This window comes from Rutilus rutilus, assembly GCF_951802725.1.
Source record: "Rutilus rutilus genome assembly, chromosome: 22".
Taxonomy (NCBI): domain Eukaryota; kingdom Metazoa; phylum Chordata; class Actinopteri; order Cypriniformes; family Leuciscidae; genus Rutilus; species Rutilus rutilus.
In genome coordinates, this window is record NC_140227.1 from 5,647,219 (window position 1) to 5,668,604 (window position 21,386).

At 39.6% G+C, this 21,386-nt stretch overlaps 1 protein-coding gene across 3 annotated transcripts in view; it reads right to left on the reverse strand.

The window, feature by feature from the left end:
* The window catches only part of fhit (fragile histidine triad diadenosine triphosphatase), a 346,802-nt gene that overhangs the window by 71,362 nt on the left and 254,054 nt on the right, over positions 1 to 21,386 (reverse strand). For all 3 annotated transcript variants that reach the window (XM_084395270.1, XM_084395268.1, XM_084395269.1), the window contains 2 exons: positions 6,115 to 6,260; positions 3,966 to 3,995 (listed from right to left, as the gene is read on the reverse strand). In XM_084395270.1, coding sequence (XP_084251396.1) covers positions 3,966 to 3,995; positions 6,115 to 6,260 — 176 coding nt within the window. The remainder of the gene's footprint in view (positions 1 to 3,965; positions 3,996 to 6,114; positions 6,261 to 21,386) is intronic.

Consider the following 21,386-nt stretch of genomic DNA (forward strand, 5'->3'; position numbering starts at 1 on the left):
CTGAAATAACTCATTAATAATTAGTTCCTTACAGAATACACAGCAAAATCGACTAAGACGTGACACTCTAATTAAGATGATAATAACAATAAATTTGATTTTATATAGTGACATGAAAAGCATCTTCTCAAAGAGCTGCATTCAAGATAAACAATGCATAAATGAAAAAAGGCAATAAAAACCCAAGCAATAAAATAAAAGAGCAAAAGTCAACAAGCAAACGCTAATCTAAAATAATGTGCCTTAATTTGAGCTCAGGAGGAAGAGAATTCCAAAGGATAGGAGCACAGGAAGAAAAATATCTGTCACATATCGATCTTAAGCGGGTTTGAGGAACAGCAAACATATTCGATTGTGAAGGGTTAGGGTGAGTGGAGGCCGAGCAATCACAAAAGATGCCAAAGTGGTGATAAAAAGATATTAAAGAGAAAAGGGCCTAATACTGAGCCCTGAGGAACACCAGTGAGTATGAACTGATCTCAGACCTCTGACCACCCACAGAAATGAACTGGCAATGGTCAGTAAAATAAGATTTAAACTAGTTTAAGGCTGTGCCCGAAACACCAAAAACATCTTCAAGGCGGGTAAGTAAAAGATATGACTTACAATCCAATTGCAATTAATTGTAAAGAATATATATATACTGTATGCATAGACTCGGTTGAGTAACAATTTTAAATTAAGTTTATTTTTCTTCACGCAATAGTGAATAGATGATATGGTAACACTTTACAATAAGGCTAACAATAGTTAACATAAGTTAATGCATCAAGTAACATCTTTGTTAATGTTCATTGCGAATGTTCATTGTTAGTTCATTTTAGCCCAGGTCCATTAAATGACATTAACAAACACAACTTTTGATGTTAATAATGTATCAGTAAATGAAAATAACATTAAGAATAATAAATGCTTAAATATTAAATGCATGAAAGTTTAAATAAAATAACAATTAAAATGTGTTTTTAATTGTTAGTTTATTTGGAAACTTATTGTAAAGCGTTACCAATTTTCTTAAATTTCTGCTTAAAAAATAGGTATTATTATCCAAGAGTCATAATAAGCCACGTTCACTATGTGAGAACTATCAGTTCAGACACTGAAAACATATTTTTATTTTTAATAGAAGAAAGAAAGTCATACAGGTTTTGAAAGACTTGGAGGTAAATTACAATTACAATTGTAAAAAAAAAAAAATTGCTAGTGAAATACAGGGAATCCACACAATCAGGAATTTCATGTGAGGGCAAGATACTTCCCACACAGACTTCGCGTCAGGTTCAGTTGGTCATGCAATTACGCCGCGTTGATCAGCAAAATATTGTGTGAGATGTGCTTCATACATCGTTACACTACTGACAACAGACAATGGACCTTTTTGAGGCTATGATTAAAGGGGTGGTATAATGCCCTTTTCACAAGTCTTTGATGTCCCCAGAGTGTGTATGTGAAGTTATAGCTCAAAATGTCCCACAGATATTTTTATATAGCATGTTAAAAGTGTCAATTTTTGAGGGTGAGCAAAAACGCACCATTTTGTGTCTGTTCCTTTAAATGCAAATGAGCTGCTGCTCCCAGCACAGAGGGCGGAGCTTCAACAGCTTGCACTCACACAGACATGCACTGAAAATGTCAAAAACTTTTAGCCTTTTATGTCCAAACCGGATTCAGACAATGATGGAGACGAGACTCAAGAAGAAGTGACAACATGTAGAATGCAACAGGACGTTTCTGAATGGTTAGTTGATGAATTTATGCAGCTTATGTGTAGTTATCTTCTAGTCATTGATTAGCATATTCTGTCTTGATAATCTATAACACATGTTCCGGGGGCGGGGTTTATGTAAATTTTAGGGTTAGTGATGTCACTAACCCGGGAGGAATGTCATGTAGTTCCTAACAGTTTGTTGTAGTCCTTAAAAAACTATTTCTTTAAAAGCAAATATCTCATTTTGCTTTGAACTTTGAGCAGATGATGTTTATGCTCAAACAGCAACATTACACACTAACTAAAGTTAGAAAAGTGAAATCATAATCAACCACCCCTTTACGGCTACAGTCATTTGCTAGGACTCACAAGCAGTGTGATCCCTCTTCTCAAAGTTCAAAAGAAATCCACACCAGGCAGCATCTGAAGAGGCTTTTCTGGGGGTCAGTTGCATATCTGTCCTCATTTAAATAAAATCTTTAACTTTCAGTCTGTAATGAAAGCAGATTATAGAGGCTGTGATAATGGCCTTCAGTCACATTCTCGTTCCACAAAACTTGACCTCTCATCACTGAGCTCTCAGACATAACAAATACTGATGAATATCAGCGTAAATACAAGCCTGCGCTTTTAAATGGATGCCTATCAGGGAAACGCTATGATATTGACTTAAATGTGCTTGTTAAGTAGGCGAAATTCTAACAGCTCTTTCATTTTCTGAAGAGCCGGCGCTGCGACTGAGGAAAACATGCCACTTATTTATTTTAAGACCTCTTCAAACCTCTATAATAACACTCAAATGAAAAGCCATTTTTAGTTGTGATTAAAATGACTACACATTTATTTATTTTTTAAAAAGGAAAAAAAAAAGAAAAAAATTGAAAGAGGTGTTTATAACAGTGGAGAGACTTTGATGTTTCTTTCTTTGATTGTCATTTTTAAGCTAATTAATTGACTAAAAGTAGCATGCTCCACTGTACAAAGTAGAACGGGTTGCTCATGTTCCAGAATCCAACGATATGCATTGGAATTCTGTCAGGAGGCATTGGAATTCAGACCAATCCCACCGCAATTAACATAATTAACACTACTGCCATTTTAATACAGCTCCACACCTCAGGCCACAGGCAAGCTGCTCTCATGGAAGCTGCTATACACGCATAATTAATACGCCTTACCACATGCAATTAAATATGACTTCACACATGAAAGAAAATTTAACTGATGTATTCAATTAGATAATATGCACAAAGTAGTACAGGCAAATGTGGAAAGGCCACAAAAATCGCTCAAAATCACAGACTGAGCTGCTCGGGGGGTGTGGGGACAGATAAAGGTTGTTGTCATTTGTTTTGTTCTTAATAAACATCCCTGGTCTTATGATTCATCAGTGCGTATTATTCATTTTAAAAATCTGTCTTTGTAATATCGTTGATCATCAAAGTGCAATCACTATCCTTTTCAGCCCAACAAAAGAAACGTCCCATCCTACATTTTTTATTGTTGAATACTGTACTCAGATTATGGAAGGACATATTGACTTGATTTATTGCAACTTTATATTGAACGTAAAAGTCAATTTGAGGTTGGAATTTATATATGTAATATAAAACGTAAAAATTTGAGAGAAAGTAGCAAGTAGAATGTTTATATTTATTTTATTTGAAGTTCTATTTGAATATATTAAATATATATATATATATATATATATATATATATATATATATATATATATATATATATATATAGGCAGTACGTTATTTCAAACTCAAGAGCATTAACCTTTTAGCGCCACTCACCGGACATTTCAATTGAGAATGCCGTGATCATTTTCCATAAATGTTGCCAAAGTCAAATTTATTTTATTTTTTTCAATGAGCCTTGGTTGCAATAAACACACAACAAAATGACTACAACTTTCTTTTCAGTAGCCAGCTATTTCTTAGGATTAGCCAGAAAGAGCAAAGAGCAAGGAAATCCAGATGAGATCCCCTCACTTCACCTGTGGCCGCTAGCACAGCTTTAGGCAAAGTCAGAGTAACAAAGAACTTTCCGAATCTGCAGTCAGCCGTCTCAAAGCAAGTCAGTGTCACTATGCCCACAAGATATGGACAAAGCATTTTAAGCCAGACACATGCATAATTGACATGCTCAAAGGGTTTAGGACTGTAAATGAAATACAATTATTATTTAATACAAGATAAGTGTCACAGAAGCCTCATGATAAATTTAGAGGGAGCGCTTATTAAGACCCTACCTTCACCGTCTGTCCTGCCTCAGGTCCGTCCTATTGGGAACAGAAGAAGATAATTAGTTGGGAATTCAGGAATACCTCTGTCAATAATTCAGCAGCATTTTAATTTCAGATGGATCGCTGCACTTTCACGTGACCATGTGAATGTCAAAGTGCCTCATTCCTTCTTTCTTCTTTTTTTCTCCACTTCTTTGGGTCTGTTAATGCTTTGGAGCAAAGAGAAACTTAAAATATGTTTTGAATAATTTAGTTTAAATAATAATTAAATAATTATTTCATTATATATATAAATGTATACTGTAGAATTAAAGTCAAGTCACCTTTATTTCTATAGTCCTTTTTACAATACAGATTGTTTCAAAGCAGCTTTACAGTGATAACAAGAAAATAATGCAACAAAGTTGTTTTTCGGATAGCGGATATAGAAGGAAATAGTGTCATTGTCCAGCTTAAGTAAGTTCAGTGTTGATTATTTTCTGTTGTAAAAAAAAAAAAAAAAAAAAAAACTCTAATAAATATGAAAAAAAAAATTATGATTTATTTTTCATAAATATGAAAAACGTCATCACATTGGAAAGGTCACACGTCACGTCATCTTTCGAAGTTATTTGTACGTGTACTCTGGTTCAAAAAGGTAGGGAAGAGCGAAAATTTCAAAATCGTCCGACATCATTGTTTTAATTTATTATTATTTTCTTCTTTTTTCGTGACCTTTCCAACGTGATGACGTAATATGTGGTGCGCCGCAGACCAGCACAAGACGAACAATTGTGGTTAAAAAGTATATAAATGTTAGTTTTTTTTTTTTAAATGACCGATCGTTTCGCCAGATAAGACCCTGTTCCTCAGCTGGGATCGTGCAGAACCCTTTGAAGCACTTCAGAGCCCTTTGAAACGGCATTGATTTGAACTTCAACATTCTGGTTGCCGTTGAAGCTATTTGTGTGGAGAATCCTGAAATGTTTTCCTAAAAAAAAAAACTTAATTTCTTTTCCACTGAAGAAAGAAAGACATGAACATCTTGGATGGCATTGGGGTGAGTAAATTATCAGGAAATTTTCATTTTGAGGTGAACTAATCCTTTAACTGTAGAACAGCATTTTACTATTTTATGAAAGCAAGAATCTAATCTCATGTCAACTCCCGCAGCACAGGACATTGATTATTATCTTTTGTCTGATAATCAAAATGATTTTCTTTTGTTGGTTTGTGTCTTGAAACAGGAAACTGTTTGGGATTAGCATTCAAAATATATCTGTTAAAAAGTCGCACAGTGAGTAGGAAATACACTGCATTTGTGTGTTTTTTTATTTATTTTTTTATTCATAAGTCATGGACTTAGTGATTATATATATATATATTTTTTTGAAGACCTATAAGAAAAGGCGACCCCAAAAGGTTTCGTATTCTTAGGCAACACTTAAACATGTATGAATGCGACTGCATTATGCATGAACCCACATGTCAAACTCGGGTCCTGGAGGGCCACTGTCCAGAAGGAGTAGCTCAAATCAAGGCTGCGTTTAAGTCAAAATTTTTTATGCCCTTCCCTCGCCATCTTCCCTCCGTCTCATTCACTCAGATGTACGTCATTGCTTACATTGCATGAGTGCCCATACTGCGATGTGTTTAAATTGATCTCTCTGGGCCCTTTTTATATATATATATATATATATATATATATACAAAAAAAAGACTTCACAGCAAGCATGTGTGCCACGACCTGAAGGTGGACTTTTAAGAATTATCCTAAAAGGCCTTTTACTATCTATTAGATCACAGAAGGAATGTATAGTAGATTGTGTAGGGTCTTTTTTTTTGTGCAAATTTTTGTTCATGTTGGAGGTCTTAGAAATGTGCATATCAAATATGATATAGCAGGCCTTATAGGGTTAAGGAAATTAAAAATATTTGGACACTTTTTAGGTTGTCCAATGTTAGTGGAACATGTTCAATGTGATTCTCTACAGCTGTGGTTACTTTACTAGGACGCCTGTGTGAAATTGAGGAGAACTGACATAAAAAAACACATTGACAACAGTTAGTAAATGTCTCATAAAGTGAAGGTAATTTGCAGGTGCAATTTAGTTTGATATGCATTTGATGCAATGAAATATTGACATTTTGAAAGACTCCATGAATTCCATCATACCTGCATGGCGATGGTTAGGGAGGATGCCTGGAAGTGTTTCTCGATTCCATCGGCTACTCTCTGTGTGGTCATGAATAGATCTGCCACCTCTTCAGGACGAAGATCCCGAAACCGCTCAACGACGCGAAGAGGACACACTAGAACATCTGTAAGAGGAGCTTGTCAAGGGAAAAAACATTTGAATCGAGAAAAATACACATTATCTACATCAACTCCCCAAAATATGAGATATGAGAATAACTTAAATTAATATTCTGGGCTACATTCAATTCAAGTTCTATCGAAAACAACTGTGACATGAGCTTCACATCTCTGATTCTACCTTCAATCTTTCTTTTAATCCTGCAGAATGCGTCGCCCAATTGACTTCTCTTGAGAATGTATTACTTTAAATATGTTTTTTATTTGTTAAAGGAATATTCTGAGTTTGATACAAGTTAAACTCAATCAGAAACACTTGTGGCATAGTGTTGATAACCACAACAATTTGTTTCTTTTCTTTAAAAAAGCAAAAATCTGGGTTATCGTGAAGCACTTACAATGGAAGTGAATAGGGCCAATCCGTAAACACTAGCATATTCACAGTTTCAAAAGTATAGCCACAAGACCATGATTTTATTGCTTTCTACTTCTCTGTATGAACACTCTCAGAAAAAAAGGTACAAAAGCTGTCACTGGGACAGTACCCTTCAAAAGGGTTCTAATATGTACCATTTGGGTACTAATATGTACATGTTTGGTATACCAATATGTACCTTTGAGGGACTTATATGCACTCTTTAGGTATAAAGGTGTACCTTTTGAAAAGGTACCGCCACAGTGACAGCTTTTGTACCTTTTTTTCTGAGAGTGAAGTTATATCCAAATGTGCACCTTTGTTGCCACCGTAATGCCTAAAACCATACATTTGGCTGTAAAAATTAAAAGAGAAATTTGATCAAATAATACACAGAAAAGAAAAGCATTTTTTGTGTTTCACATTTCAGTTTTTAAAATGGCCCCATTCCCTTAATTTTTTTGTTTTGTTTTTGTGGTAATAAACATTATGCCACAAATGCTGTTGATTGAGCTTGAACTTGCATTGAACCCGGAATATTCCGTTAAGTTGTACTTACAGTAACGCAAAACATTCCTTTTAGCCTTTGTAACAGATTCACCTTTAACTGACAAAGTGGTTTCTAAAGTAATACAATGAAAAGGTATTGCAGAATTCGAAAAGAACAAACGCACAAGAAATAATGACAGACATTACAGAGTGGCAAGTATCACCTAACTTAATCCAGACGAATAGAAAACTCTATAATAACTACACAGGAAGACAAAACAGGGCCAGGCTGAACATATAAATGAAGAAAGGAGCTGTGGACCCTGAATTTTGCTGTCCCTGCCCTGAATACTAATAACGTGAGATCTACAGCACACACACACACACTGATGTAAACCCCACACACGCAAACCCACATCCTTCTACACAAGCAAAATAGAGCAGATCCTCCGTGCCAGACAAATTATTGGAATATCAATGGTTCTGATGTTGGAGAGATAGGCCCAATTTGAATTGGAAATGGATGAATGATTCTGATAGGCATCAACACTCAAAAGAGAAAGCTCAGAAAGAGGAGTCCTCCTTCACAACTGTCCTGTTTGACTCCGAACAGCTTTAATTAAAGAAGATTAATAACGTCTAATTTTTTTATTGTTGTTTTCTTCCTCCCAAATGCTCCGTTTCTATTCTTCCTGTCCTTCAACCTTTGTAACAAAGCAAAAAAAAAAATCACAGCAAATCAAATGCATCACTGATGTGTAATAACCTCACAATCAAAGAATAAGACTTTTGAATATTGCGAATACAAAGAATCTGCCCTTGAAACTCTTCGCCAATCAGATTAAAGGACCAAAACGAACTGTTTTATAATGTTATATTAACATCAATAAAGCTATTGTTTGCATTTCACCACTACCATCACGCTACCGATAAGTGTTCATAAGTTAGTAGCATTCATTTTAGTTAGTTGCTTCCTAGTTTCTTTTTGCTTAAAGTGCAAATCCCATAATGACCAGTTCATCCATGTAAATTATTTGTTCTGACCTCGCAATTTTTAATCAAAGTGTCATAACTCGACCTTCAGGTGAAACGACAGACTAAAAATCGACTGCAAGCTCACATTTAGATCTTCCTCCATCCAATCAACAACCAAAGGACAGACTCAAATCCCCGTCCTACATTTCTTCAATAATCCGTTTCACTTAAATACGCCACGGAAGAAAAGATCTGTCGCTACTTTAGTTATATTGTGAATTTTATAAGCATAAAATCCATGGCACACAGATTAAAAAAGAAGTTCATTTTCAATTAGTTTGAACTTTTATTTATACTTTTTTGGTGTTGAATAAAAAGTACATTTTACTTTGCATCATTTCATGCAACTCGATCGTCAACTTGAATGGATTTTTTTCCAGACTTCTCTCTGGTGACGAACTTCTCCAGTCATTTAATCTGTTAAACTCTGCCCCTTTCTTACAATCGACTGCAAGCTCACATTCAGATCTGCCTCCATCCAATCAACAACCGATGGATAGAATCAAGTCCCCACCCTACGTTTAACTTGCATGTATGCCACTATACGTAAGAAAATATCTGTTGCTACTTCCATTTCATTGTGACTTTAAGCTTTTGTGAATTCCTGAAAGCTCAAAATCTGTAAAATCAGAAAGGTCATTGTTGGTCATTGGTCATTGTTCAAAGAAGTCTGACAATGCAGAAACTATTGAAGCAGAGCATGGAAAAGTAAGCAAACTCAATACATATTGCAGGAAACCAGGGGGTTACAGGGAACCCACGCTTTAAAAATAATTCCGTCTCTCTGTCTCTCTCTCTGGTCATGAGATCAATAGTCATTTAGCTTTCCACAAACAGTCAGACATTTTTACAATCCAAATTTTATAAACTCTGCAAGCCATTGAAATTCATGTTCAAATTTAAAAGAAAAAACTGCAGTAAATGGACTTCTTCAAACACATTTTTCCATACATTCATGTATCACTGTGGTGTCTGTTAAATAACCATAAAAAGAGTATATCTAAAAACAAAACTTACAGCCAGACAGAAATAGATCACACTGTCTCTTGCTGTTTGTAGGGCTATGAGTACATTAGGCCACTCATATCAGTATGGTCACATCAGAACTGAATTCATCCCGGGAGTCTCCGCAAGAGGCACAAGAGATACGTTTTGGCTTTCATGTCCATGCTTGCTGGAATGCAATCAGATACTGTATTAACTGGTGTCTTTCTTCACAACATGGACTTCCACGCACGTGTCACTGGGGATGGGGACAAAAATTGCTTTCATCTCTTTCTCTTTGCACATTTACAGTCCTTTTCTGATGCCTCTTTTCAAACATCTGCACTTGAACCTTACTATTCTACTGAAACATTGACAGATCTGCAAAAGAACTGCAGCTCTGCTAACCCCGGTAGACGTGTGGTGGGCAAACTGAGCAGCTGGGTAATGTGATTGGACTATAACCAAATAAAGAGGAAGGCACGTCAATAAATAAGGTAGAAAAACGGAGATGCCATTAAAAGCGCCAATGGATTGCAAATCCCCAATTAGCTCTTGGAATCACATTTGGGAGCTATACAGTTAGCTGAAAATTAAAATGGCAGAAGCCATGGCAGGCAACAGGGTGAAATTTAATGCAACAATTAGCGCTTAGCACAGGGAACGTGACCTCTCTGATAGAGTGTGGACTGTGAGCTAAGGATCCAGTTATGTGTGGTGAAGAGCGGGTCAGGAAGTCAATACAGTGCTAAATGTGACCAAGATGGAACACATGAAGTCTCCACCTCATAATTTCAGAGCAGTGTGACCCGTCGATTAACAGAGGGACTGTGCGGCTTTGGACTTTGCATGTGGTATTTTTCTCTCACTGACGGCAAAGTGTGTACAATTTTAGCTTGCTTGTGCGATCGCTTTTTTCCCCTGAAAATAAAGATAAAGCTTAAAGATAAAAGGTGCGAAGAGGTAGATACATTTTGCTTTCTATTTTCCCTCCAGCTCAAGTTGATGCTTAATAGGGCCATTTTGGACGCACACAAAAGCAGGACACGAACTGAGCGATACAGACAGTCTTTTAGCCTGTGATGAACTCAGCGGGGGGAAAATGAATCAAACTGCCTTCATACGCTTCACACCCTAACTGCAAGTCTGTCAGAACAAAGAGATCTCACACACAGCTACTAATCCAGCCTGTCTGAATTATTACAGGCCGCCTAAACCGGCCAAAACATGCCAGCCGCCCGCTAGAGTGACAGAACTGCTGGCAAAGGGCTTTTTTTAGCAAAACATCTTTTTCAGCATTTCAAAGATGCCAAGAAAAAAAAGAGACAGCGAGATAGAACAGAGTGTCACTCTGCTATTTATCAACCTTCCAAACCGGCTCTTCAATATGCCAATTGAACCCCTCATGATTTTGTGTTGTCCTCATTGCAAAAACAGTCATTGCAGACAAATGGCTTTTTAATTGCAGTACGAATCCCCGCAATCACAAGATGCTAACTTTTATGACATCAATCGTCTAAACGTTTTAATATAAGCTCTGACTAATTCAAAAGCCTGGCGTGGTCATTATATTTTATGCGCCGTTTGCATCATACAGTCGCGTTTACCCTCTGCACAGATGCAAACACAAGCACACAAACAGCAATTAAACCTATAAAAAAAAGGAATCAGGGCAATTAAACAGCATGCCAGGCAAAAGAGAGAGACGGTTTATGTCCTGGCAGGAGCGTAGATCGCATTTCAACTTGGGGGGGTGGAATTAGTTTTACAGTTTTGATTAAAATATTGACAATTTGACATTTTCCTGAAATTGGGGGGAAATTGTTTATCTACTCCCTGTGTATTGGAGAGAGTATGTGTGTTTAAAAAAAAGAAGAAAATGTTACGTCACCAGGTCATTATCACAAAATATATCAAGGTTGGGACCCTGACGAGAAATCCTCTAAAGGATTTATTTCACATTAATGACTGTCTGACTTTACATAATTCTGCTTATTTATGGACATTAATTGGAAAAATTGTTTTACTATGTTAGAAGAAAGGGACCGTCGAAATCATACTGTGCGACACCTGCATGACTTACTTTCTGCTGTGCAAAACACTATATTATTTTAGTATATTATTCTAGCAGACAGACAGGCTGATTTAAGATGTTTCTCTCTTTAAAAATACAAATAAAAAATCAGCATAGTCACTAGATTTGCTAAATTTTTGAGGTTCACAGACCTAAATTTAGAAATTAGAAAGTAAACTTGATATCATTGCATATTAGCCAATAGCATTTGAGCACACCAAATGATATAGCTACACAACATCAAAGGTTTTTAAGCTACAACATGCACCAGGCTTTATGTTAATAGTCAAACTTCTAGCTTTTGGAACTATAAGCAAAATTGCCTTAATCCGCAAAACAAATTCTGATAGCTAATCCAAAAGGAACTATCATTCTCTGTCATAAATTATCTCCCAATACGCCACTTCGCAAGGGAACAGGGGCGTGCAAGGTGACGGAAAACTTTTACTATCTAATAAAACATTATAATTTGTGAGAGCACACATGGGACACATCTGCATATATCAGGATTATTAGGAAAGGTGACAAAAGCTCACTAGCGTTCAGTCATCAGAGAGTAGGTAATGCCGCGGGCTAGATATCACCGCTTGCCTGAAAATACAGCATCCGAAAATTCAAGGTGGATTTTTTGAGGCTCTGATCCATGAACTTGCTCATCATCGCTCTACACACCTTGCTGCACCTTCAGGTTAATGGCAGTATTCACACACAGGTTCATTCACGTGTCTCTGTCCTATTACGCCGTGACAGACGGTCTCTCTGCGGCCTGCAGGATCATCCTTCACACTTGATTAGCAAGGCAAATAGGCAGGAACGGGAGCGTATCATGGGAGAAAGACTTCACATGTGACACCTTCAAATGGACGCCACCAACCCCAGGGAGAGTTTAATATGAACACAACCCGTTTTCCTGTGACACGCAGGATGACGGGAAAGCAATAATTAGGAAAGGTTATCAATGTGATGACAGAGAATGACTAATCTCAACAGTAGGCTACTGAAGGCTGAAGAGAATAGTTAGCAGTATCCACGTAGGATTCTTACAAACCGGTTAGTGAAACAAAAATGTTCATGACACCAGCTGGATCCCAAATGAATGGCCACAAATGACAGGGAAATGAATATATTAATATATAACTGACAATAATGAAACCCGCCGCTTCAGTGCAATTGGTAACATTGGTAACAGTAGATATCAAATACTTTAAATACTAATCAAATTGTCAAAGTTACGTTTCATTAAAAACAACTTTTTTTATGTTTTTGAAAGACGTTTACACTTTATTTGGCTACCTGTTACACATCACATGTAGTGACTGTACTAATAACTTTAAATTAGGCTATGTATAATAACATGCAACTAACCCTAAACCAAACCTCAATCCTAACCCTTACCCTATAGTAAGTACAGTTGCAGTTAATTCTTTTTACACAGTACTTAAATGCATAATTACACCGTAACACAGACACCTTAAAATAAAGTGTAACCCTTTATTTTAGGGTGTCCTTATTACAGTGTAAATATACAATTTAGAAGTGCGTACTATTAATTAACAACATGTACAGGTACTTACTTTAGGGTTAGGGATAGGAGTGGGCATTGGTTTAGGGTTAGTTGCTTGTAATTAGGCATACTTTTCTGTTATTACTGAAGCATGTAAATATACAACATGTAACAAGGACACTGTAAAAAAATAGTGTTACCAAGAAGTCTAATGCTTACCAGGATGCATTTTTGATTAAAAACACAGTAATATTGGGGCATATTATTATAATTTAAAATAACTTTTCTGTTTGAATACATTTTAAAATGTAATGCAATTTCGTCACCGCCTTTCGCCCCTCTTGAGACTAGGGCTGTCGCGTCAACGCAATATTTGCAGTACCGCGCTACTGATAAGCCACCCGTAGAGGAATGCAAGTAACCGCAGCAACCGCGATATTCGATTGTTTTCTTTTTTCATAAGCCTATACTCTTCTGTGTGCATTGAATGTTAAATAAGTTAATGTGGCGCCCCCTAATTGCACAACTGACTACGCCACCCCTTGAGCTTAGCTGGTTAGTGCAAGTGTCAGAGCAAGGGGAACTCTGCCCCAATAAAATGTACAAACACAGGTTCGTAGAAAAGTATAAAAATACAATCTTTATTAATAAATAGTTGAAGGTGTTGGTTGGCCTGAAAGAAAACAAAGAATAAATCAAACAAATAAATAAAACTACAAATCACCAGGCCATCAGCATGGGAGCCAGTAGAGCGGTTTGAGAAAGCACTAAGTAGGGATGTTAACCGATGACCGTTTGACCGATGGTTGACCGTTTGATCGGTTAACGTATCAACGTTAACCGATCAAAGTTGTCGGTAAAAAAAAAGAAAAAAAAAAGTGATCTCTAAATTAGGCTATTATAGACAGTGGACTAAACGCTACTATAGTTAGCCATCTCATTCCAAGATCTTTTTGTGTGAAGTGAACAAATCCCTCACACTCACAATTTTTCATAACTCGCCTGTTTGTACTTAATAAACCAATAAAAACATTTGGCGCGAGGTCACAGCGCTTGGGTTCGCGTGCTCACAAGGTTTGCGAAAAGTAAAGGCTACAGGGCTAAAACACTCAAAGTTAGAGCCAGGGCAGACGACAGGATGAAGCGTGCAAAGAAAAGTAGTGTGTGGGACCATTTCACCAAAAAGAATGACACAGATGTAAGTTGCAACTTGTGTGATACCGTGCTTAAATACAGTAGTAGCACATCATCTATGATGTAAGGTGATGATGATCATCAGCTTTCTTTATTATTGTTAGCACTACCTCAAACTAAAGCGGCGTCTCTTCGGAGCTGTCGTTTTCTTAAATGAGCCGTGGCAACGTTTCAAATGAGCTTCTAACGCTAGACAAACGCCTTTATTGTCAACGCGATCACCTTGTACCCAAACCATTTCGAAACTAAGGAGCCATTTGTCCTCTGATTACATACAAGCTCCTCGGCGCCGCGTTTGCGGGACTCATGTTTCGCGCTGTAGGGGATTTAAAAAAAGTGACGTGAGTGGAAGGGCGGCAGTGTGTGTGTGTGAGCGGGAGGCAGAGCGGCAAAGAGATGCGACAGAGTTGTGAAATTGCAGGCGCGGCTCGAAATGGCTGTTATTTCAAATAGCGTAGCATATTTTAAACTAATCGGTTAACCGGTTTCAACCGGCTAATGAGGCTCGGTGGTCGGTCAAGAAAATGTTTAGTTTTCGCCATCCCTAGCACTAAGAGAAGGTTAAGTTCTCACTACCACCCGTGAACAGAGGCACAGAGCCTTTTAAGTAGTACACACTAGAGCTCAACGTCTACACACTGCAAACTCACAGCACTCTAATAAGTATGGTTAAAAGACATTAAGGTTCACACTACACGGCACTGCAAACGTCTTGAGCAAGAGAAAAGAAAAAGAAAAAAAAGAACCAAAACCCACTTTACAGTAAAGTCTCTTGCACTACCCTGGCTCCGCCCACACATAGGCTATTTACAAAAAAAGAAAAAGACAAACAAAGGAATTGGGAATAAACGAAATACAAATAGAAAAAAATAATAAAAGAAAATAAGTAAATACACCCACTCTAGCCTGTGACGTACAATTCATGCACTCACACACAATAACAGCTATTGCCAACAGGCTAGAGGAAAACAAACAACAACAAAAGAAAAGAAAAGAAAAAATAAATAAATAATAATAATAATAACTACCTATGCTATAGCAGCACCCCACAATCAAATCACACAATATGGAGAACAGCAGCCAGCAACTCAGGTGTAGCTGTACAGGTCTGTAAACACAACCACACCATTAAGAATATTTGTTTGATCATGATTCACAGTCAATACAAATCACGTTTTAGATGCAGTCTTCACACATTACATGATAAAATGGCCTCATAAACAAAGGTGGTCAATATTACATTGAACTGTCTTCATATACTAAGCATACAAGACATATACACTCCTATATACATATATTAGTTAAAACAGAAAAGGGACATTTTAAACATGCCTGTCGTAGCATTAACAGTGAATGGGAAACCGAAGCTCCGAGGTCTTTATTGTGGCATTTCTTTGAGGTTTAGAATCCAGTATTTCTGTCATTCTTTTGTCTTTTATGAATTTAATAAAGAACTCTGTCTCGTATTCTGTCCAAACACACCGCGCCTTCTAAGTCAGGTGACTGTAAATGTGCAAAAACTGTTTCCATTGCAGTTTTGCGAAATATTCCTTTTTCGAATTGCCTGAAAAACCACCTCATGCGAGCGTAAAAACTTTTTTACGATAAATGGGAGTTTTTGCGAAAATGACGTGTTTCCATTGGGCGTATATTCAATTTTCAATTTCAATTTGCGCAATTGGAAGGGTAATGGAAACGCGGCTAGTGAATGAGAGATCCACTGAGTGCGTGAAATTACCTGCGTCTGTCTTTGAGGTCAAGACCAGTCATTTACAGTATATTCGTGAAAATATACCGTGTCCAAGGAAAGCGAAATATTTGTTGTATCATCCTTTTAACGTTTAAAGGGATATTTCACCTCTGGAAAGATGAATGTGTATTTAAATTGGGTCATTTATGTTGTAGAAATGTGAAATTATTTTTGAATTTGGAGCCTTCTAGACTGAGAAAAGCCAGAAAATGTATTTTTGGCTTATGTGGATGAAAGACAACAACTCCCAGAATGCACTTGCTTCGCTGCTCTAGGAGGCCACTCCCAAGCCACGCCTACCGGTTAGAGAGCAGTTAAACAACAAAGCTAACCTACTAGTGAGTCTCCGTGCCAAATCTGCTCGGGTTTTTGAGATCGCACAAAATGTCCGGGATTCGGCTTTTGCGTTCTACAGTCGCCATTCATCTTGTTTACTGTGGCGAGCAGGACGAGGCTGAGGGCCGCGGGAGAACGGCGCGAGGCCGGTGGCGTGATTACTGATGCAGACGCACCGGTCTCGTATCTCTCACGGAGGAGCGGGAATTTTCTTAGCAATGGTAAAACGCACATCAACCGATCACTTGTTTAGCGTTCATGTAAACACTACATTCAGATTCACCAATCGGAATGAATTCAGTTAGACTGAAACAAAAGGTGTGCATGTAAACAACTAGATGTACCGCATCGCGGTACAAAATATGACCGCCGCTCAGGCCTGCACTGGCTTTCCACAAAAATAAATGACGTGGAGTAATTTGGCTGTATTGCGTGTTTATGTATATACCTAAAAAAAGTAATAGTATGTGCATGTCTGTCTGTGTGTGTGTGTGTGTGTGTGTGTGTATGTGTGTGTGTTTGTGTATGTGTGTGTCTGTGTGTGTGTGTGTGTGTGTGTCTGTGCGTGTATGTATGTGTGCGTACATGTGTGCGCGTGTGTGTTTGTGTGTGTGTGTCTGTGCATGTGGATTTGTATGTGTGTGTATGGGTGTGTGTCTGTGCGTGTGGATGTCAGTGTGTGTGCATGCTTGCGTTTGTTTGTATTCCTGCATGTGTGTGTGTGACAGTATCATCCTAAACCAGCAACCCTTCGCTCAACAGCACCATCTACAGGCCGATGAGCTACCGATAGGCTACTAAATGTGCACATAAATGAATTTATTTTATACCCCCCCATGGATGAAATTCTACAAAACTTAGCAGAGGATACCCCCAGAGGATGTCAAGTTAATCATACACATGAAATATGGTGCAGTTCTGAACATCTCCACTGAAGATAGGGGCGATTAAAGCAGAATAATATTGCATTTTCATTTTTTATGGGAGGGGCGCAAATCACAAATGAGTGATTATGGGCTAGGTTGATGTGGGCCCTTAAGAGCAACATACCATAAAAATTTCTTCATCCTCGGTGCCACGGTTCAGGTAGTTATTTAGGAAAAACTGCATTTTTTTGGGTTTGGGGGGGCCCAGCGCGGGGGGGGAGTGGCCCCCGGGGACCAAATGAAATTTTTCCGTAGAAGTCTAGTGGGGCTACATGCCCACCAAATTTCATGTTCCCCGGTGTTTCAGTGTCCCTGGTATCGTTGACGAAAAATTTACGGGGGCCCCAGCGCAGGGGGGGGAAGTGGCCCCCGGGGACCAAAAAAAATTTTTCCGTAAAAGTCTAGTAGACCAACATACCATAAAAATTTCTTCATCCTCGGTGCCACGGTTCAGGTAGTTATTTAGGAAAAACTGCATTTTTTTGGGTTTGGGGGGGCCCAGCGCGGGGGGGGGGGAGTGGCCCCCGGGGACCAAACGAAATTTTTCCGTAGAAGTCTAGTGGGGCTACATGCCCACCAAATTTCATGTTCCCCGGTGTTTCAGTGTCCCTGGTATCGTTGACGAAAAATTTACGGGGGCCCCAGCGCAGGGGGGGGAAGTGGCCCCCGGGGACCAAACAAAATTTTTCCGTAAAAGTCTAGTAGACCAACATACCATAAAAATTTCTTCATCCTCGGTGCCACGGTTCAGGTAGTTATTTAGGAAAAACTGCATTTTTTTGTTTTGGGGGGGCCCAGCGCGGGGGGGGAGTGGCCCCCGGGGACCAAACGAAATTTTTCCGTAGAAGTCTAGTGGGGCTACATGCCCACCAAATTTCATGTTCCCCGGTGTTTCGGTGTCCCTGGTATCGTTGACGAAAAATTTACGGGGGCCCCAGCGCGGGGGGGGGGGGGGGGGGGAGTGGCCCCCGCGGACCAAACGGAATTTTTCCGTAAAAGTCTAGTAGACCAACATACCATAAAAATTTCTTCATCCTCGGTGCCACGGTTCAGGTAGTTATTTAGGAAAAACTGAATTTTTTGGGGTTTGGGGGGGCCCAGCGCGGGGGGGGAGTGGCCCCCGGGGACCAAACGAAATTTTTCCTTAGAAGTCTAGTGGGGCTACATGCCCACCAAATTTCATGTTCCCCGGTGTTTCGGTGTCCCTGGTATCGTTGACGAAAAATTTAAGGGGGCCCCAGCGCGGGGGGGGGAAGTGGCCCCCGGGGACCAAACGAAATTTTTCCGTAAAAGTCTAGTAGACCAACATACCATAAAAATTTCTTCATCCTCGGTGCCACGGTTCAGGTAGTTATTTAGGAAAAACTGCATTTTTTGGGGTTTGGGGGGGCCCAGCGCCGGGGGGGAGTGGCCCCCGGGGACCAAACGAAATTTTTCCTTAGAAGTCTAGTGGGGCTACATGCCCACCAAATTTCATGTTCCCCGGTGTTTCGGTGTCCCTGGTATCGTTGACGAAAAATTTACGGGGGCCCCAGCGCGGGGGGGGGGGGGGGGGGGAGTGGCCCCCGCGGACCAAACGGAATTTTTCCGTAAAAGTCTAGTAGACCAACATACCATAAAAATTTCTTCATCCTCGGTGCCACGGTTCAGGTAGTTATTTAGGAAAAACTGAATTTTTTGGGGTTTGGGGGGGCCCAGCGCGGGGGGGGAGTGGCCCCCGGGGACCAAACGAAATTTTTCCTTAGAAGTCTAGTGGGGCTACATGCCCACCAAATTTCATGTTCCCCGGTGTTTCGGTGTCCCTGGTATCGTTGACGAAAAATTTAAGGGGGCCCCAGCGCGGGGGGGGAAGTGGCCCCCGGGGACCAAACGAAATTTTTCCGTAAAAGTCTAGTAGACCAACATACCATAAAAATTTCTTCATCCTCGGTGCCACGGTTCAGGTAGTTATTTAGGAAAAACTGCATTTTTTGGGGTTTGGGGGGGCCCAGCGCCGGGGGGGAGTGGCCCCCGGGGACCAAACGAAATTTTTCCTTAGAAGTCTAGTGGGGCTACATGCCCACCAAATTTCATGTTCCCCGGTGTTTCGGTGTCCCTGGTATCGTTGACGAAAAATTTAAGGGGGCCCCAGCGCGGGGGGGGAAGTGGCCCCCGGGGACCAAACGAAATTTTTCCGTAAAAGTCTAGTAGACCAACATACCATAAAAATTTCTTCATCCTCGGTGCCACGGTTCAGGTAGTTATTTAGGAAAAACTGCATTTTTTGGGGTTTGGGGGGGCCCAGCGCCGGGGGGGAGTGGCCCCCGGGGACCAAACGAAATTTTTCCTTAGAAGTCTAGTGGGGCTACATGCCCACCAAATTTCATGTTCCCCGGTGTTTCGGTGTCCCTGGTATCGTTGACGAAAAATTTAAGGGGGCCCCAGCGCGGCGGGGGAAGTGGCCCCCGGGGACCAAACGAAATTTTTCCTTAAAAGTCTAGTAGACCAACATACCATAAAAATTTCTTCATCCTCGGTGCCACGGTTCAGGTAGTTATTTAGGAAAAACTGCATTTTTTGGGGTTTGGGGGGGCCCAGCGCGGGGGGGGAGTGGCCCCCGGGGACCAAACGAAATTTTTCCTTAGAAGTCTAGTGGGGCTACATGCCCACCAAATTTCATGTTCCCCGGTGCTTCGGGGTCCCTGGTATCGTTGACGAAACATTCAGTAAGGTGACAAAAAAAAAAAAAAAAAAAACTTTGACAATCCCTATATGACCGCTTTCGCTAGCTACGCTAGCGGCGGTCATAATGAATGGCGACCGTGAAAAGCAAAAGCCGAATCCCGGACATTTTGGACGATCTCGACGGCCGGACATGTACGGGAAAAAGAGGATGGTAACCCCTACTACTCAGCTTTCTCCACAGAATAAGAACCCGTTAGCTTAGCTTCCAAATAAAAGATGGCTGACACTGTTTGTACATTCTGTGAGTGAGATCCAAGCCTCTATGGGCGGGTTGAAAACATGCGGGACAGCCCCTACTACTGGCTGTAGTCTCTAGCCTCTGGCCAAAAAAATCCTCCGATCACGCAAAATGAAGATTTTTGTGTAATCGAAGGATTTTTTTCAGACAAAAAATACATAAATCTCTCGTCTCAGGGGGATATGAGGGAGGAAAGCATGGTAATTCGAAAATACTACAGGTTTTCTACTGATACAAAGCTTAATGCTAAATCCTGAAGTATCCCTTTAAGGGTATTTACCATGAATTGCGTCAGTGGTCAGCATTCCACAGCGCAAGGAAGCCGTGAAAAAAAGAAGAAAAAAAACAGCGAGTCACGCATTGAATCAATGCCATTGGTCTCTATTAAGTGATCATCAGCATCAGCTTCATGCGACGCATTGCTGATCAGCTGAGCCTTGAAAAGTGAAGCTCAAAGTTAAAAATAATTAACACCTTGTTTCATTGCATCTATCTTTTAATGAATCAGCGTTTTTGAACGTGTTCGTTGAATGAACGGTTTAATGACTCACTCAAAGACAGTCCGTTGCCGTAACAATGTCTGCGCGCTGAGGGACAGCCTTTCAATGCGCAGAGACGCTGTTTAGTTTCGGTTACACTGGTTACTGAAAATGTCCTCGTTTTTGTGCATGCTGACCACATCGTAACACTTATTTATACAGCAAAAAATAAATATAATTAAATAAATGGTGATAATACCACATATTACCGCAAGGGAAATTCTTTCACCGCGACAGCCCTACTTGCGACCTCAGGGTTAGTAGATAGAATAAGTCAACATGTACGTGCAAAGTTAGTCAGGAGATACCCAGCAAACACAGAACGTTGGCACAACGTAGCCAACCTTCTAACAACGTTTTAACAACATGGCCAAAAGGTTGCTATAACTACGTTGTGTGGTGAAGTTGTTACAGCGTTGTCACAATGTTGACATTAAACCATCTTTCAGGGCCATTGCTTAAGGTTGTGCCTAGGGTGTCTGGACAACCACTATACTACATAATGTACTCGTCACTGCCCTGAAGCGGGAAAATCAGCCTTTTAAATTCCAAGCACCTGTTGTTGGGCTCATTGTGTTCTCATTCATCATCGAGCAAGGATACGTGAGTATTGCGTTTAGCCTACTTCAGCTATCAAACACAACCTACAGCTTTAATTTCTAATGTGATTAATGAAGCATCGCTCGCACTGTTTAGTTTTTCGTTTGATTTTTCCGCTATTTAGTCTCATTCGTTTCTTTGCTCCTCTGGATTTGTGGATGTTTCCCCGGTGACACCTGCTCGGCTACTGTCTGCCATACAGACCCGGTTTTGTTCATTAAATGTTCTGATCTGCCTTTGCTTTTCATGTTTTATTTATTATACTTAAAATAAATGTGTATTCGTTTATTTTTTATTTATTTTTTTCACAAATGTATGACTTT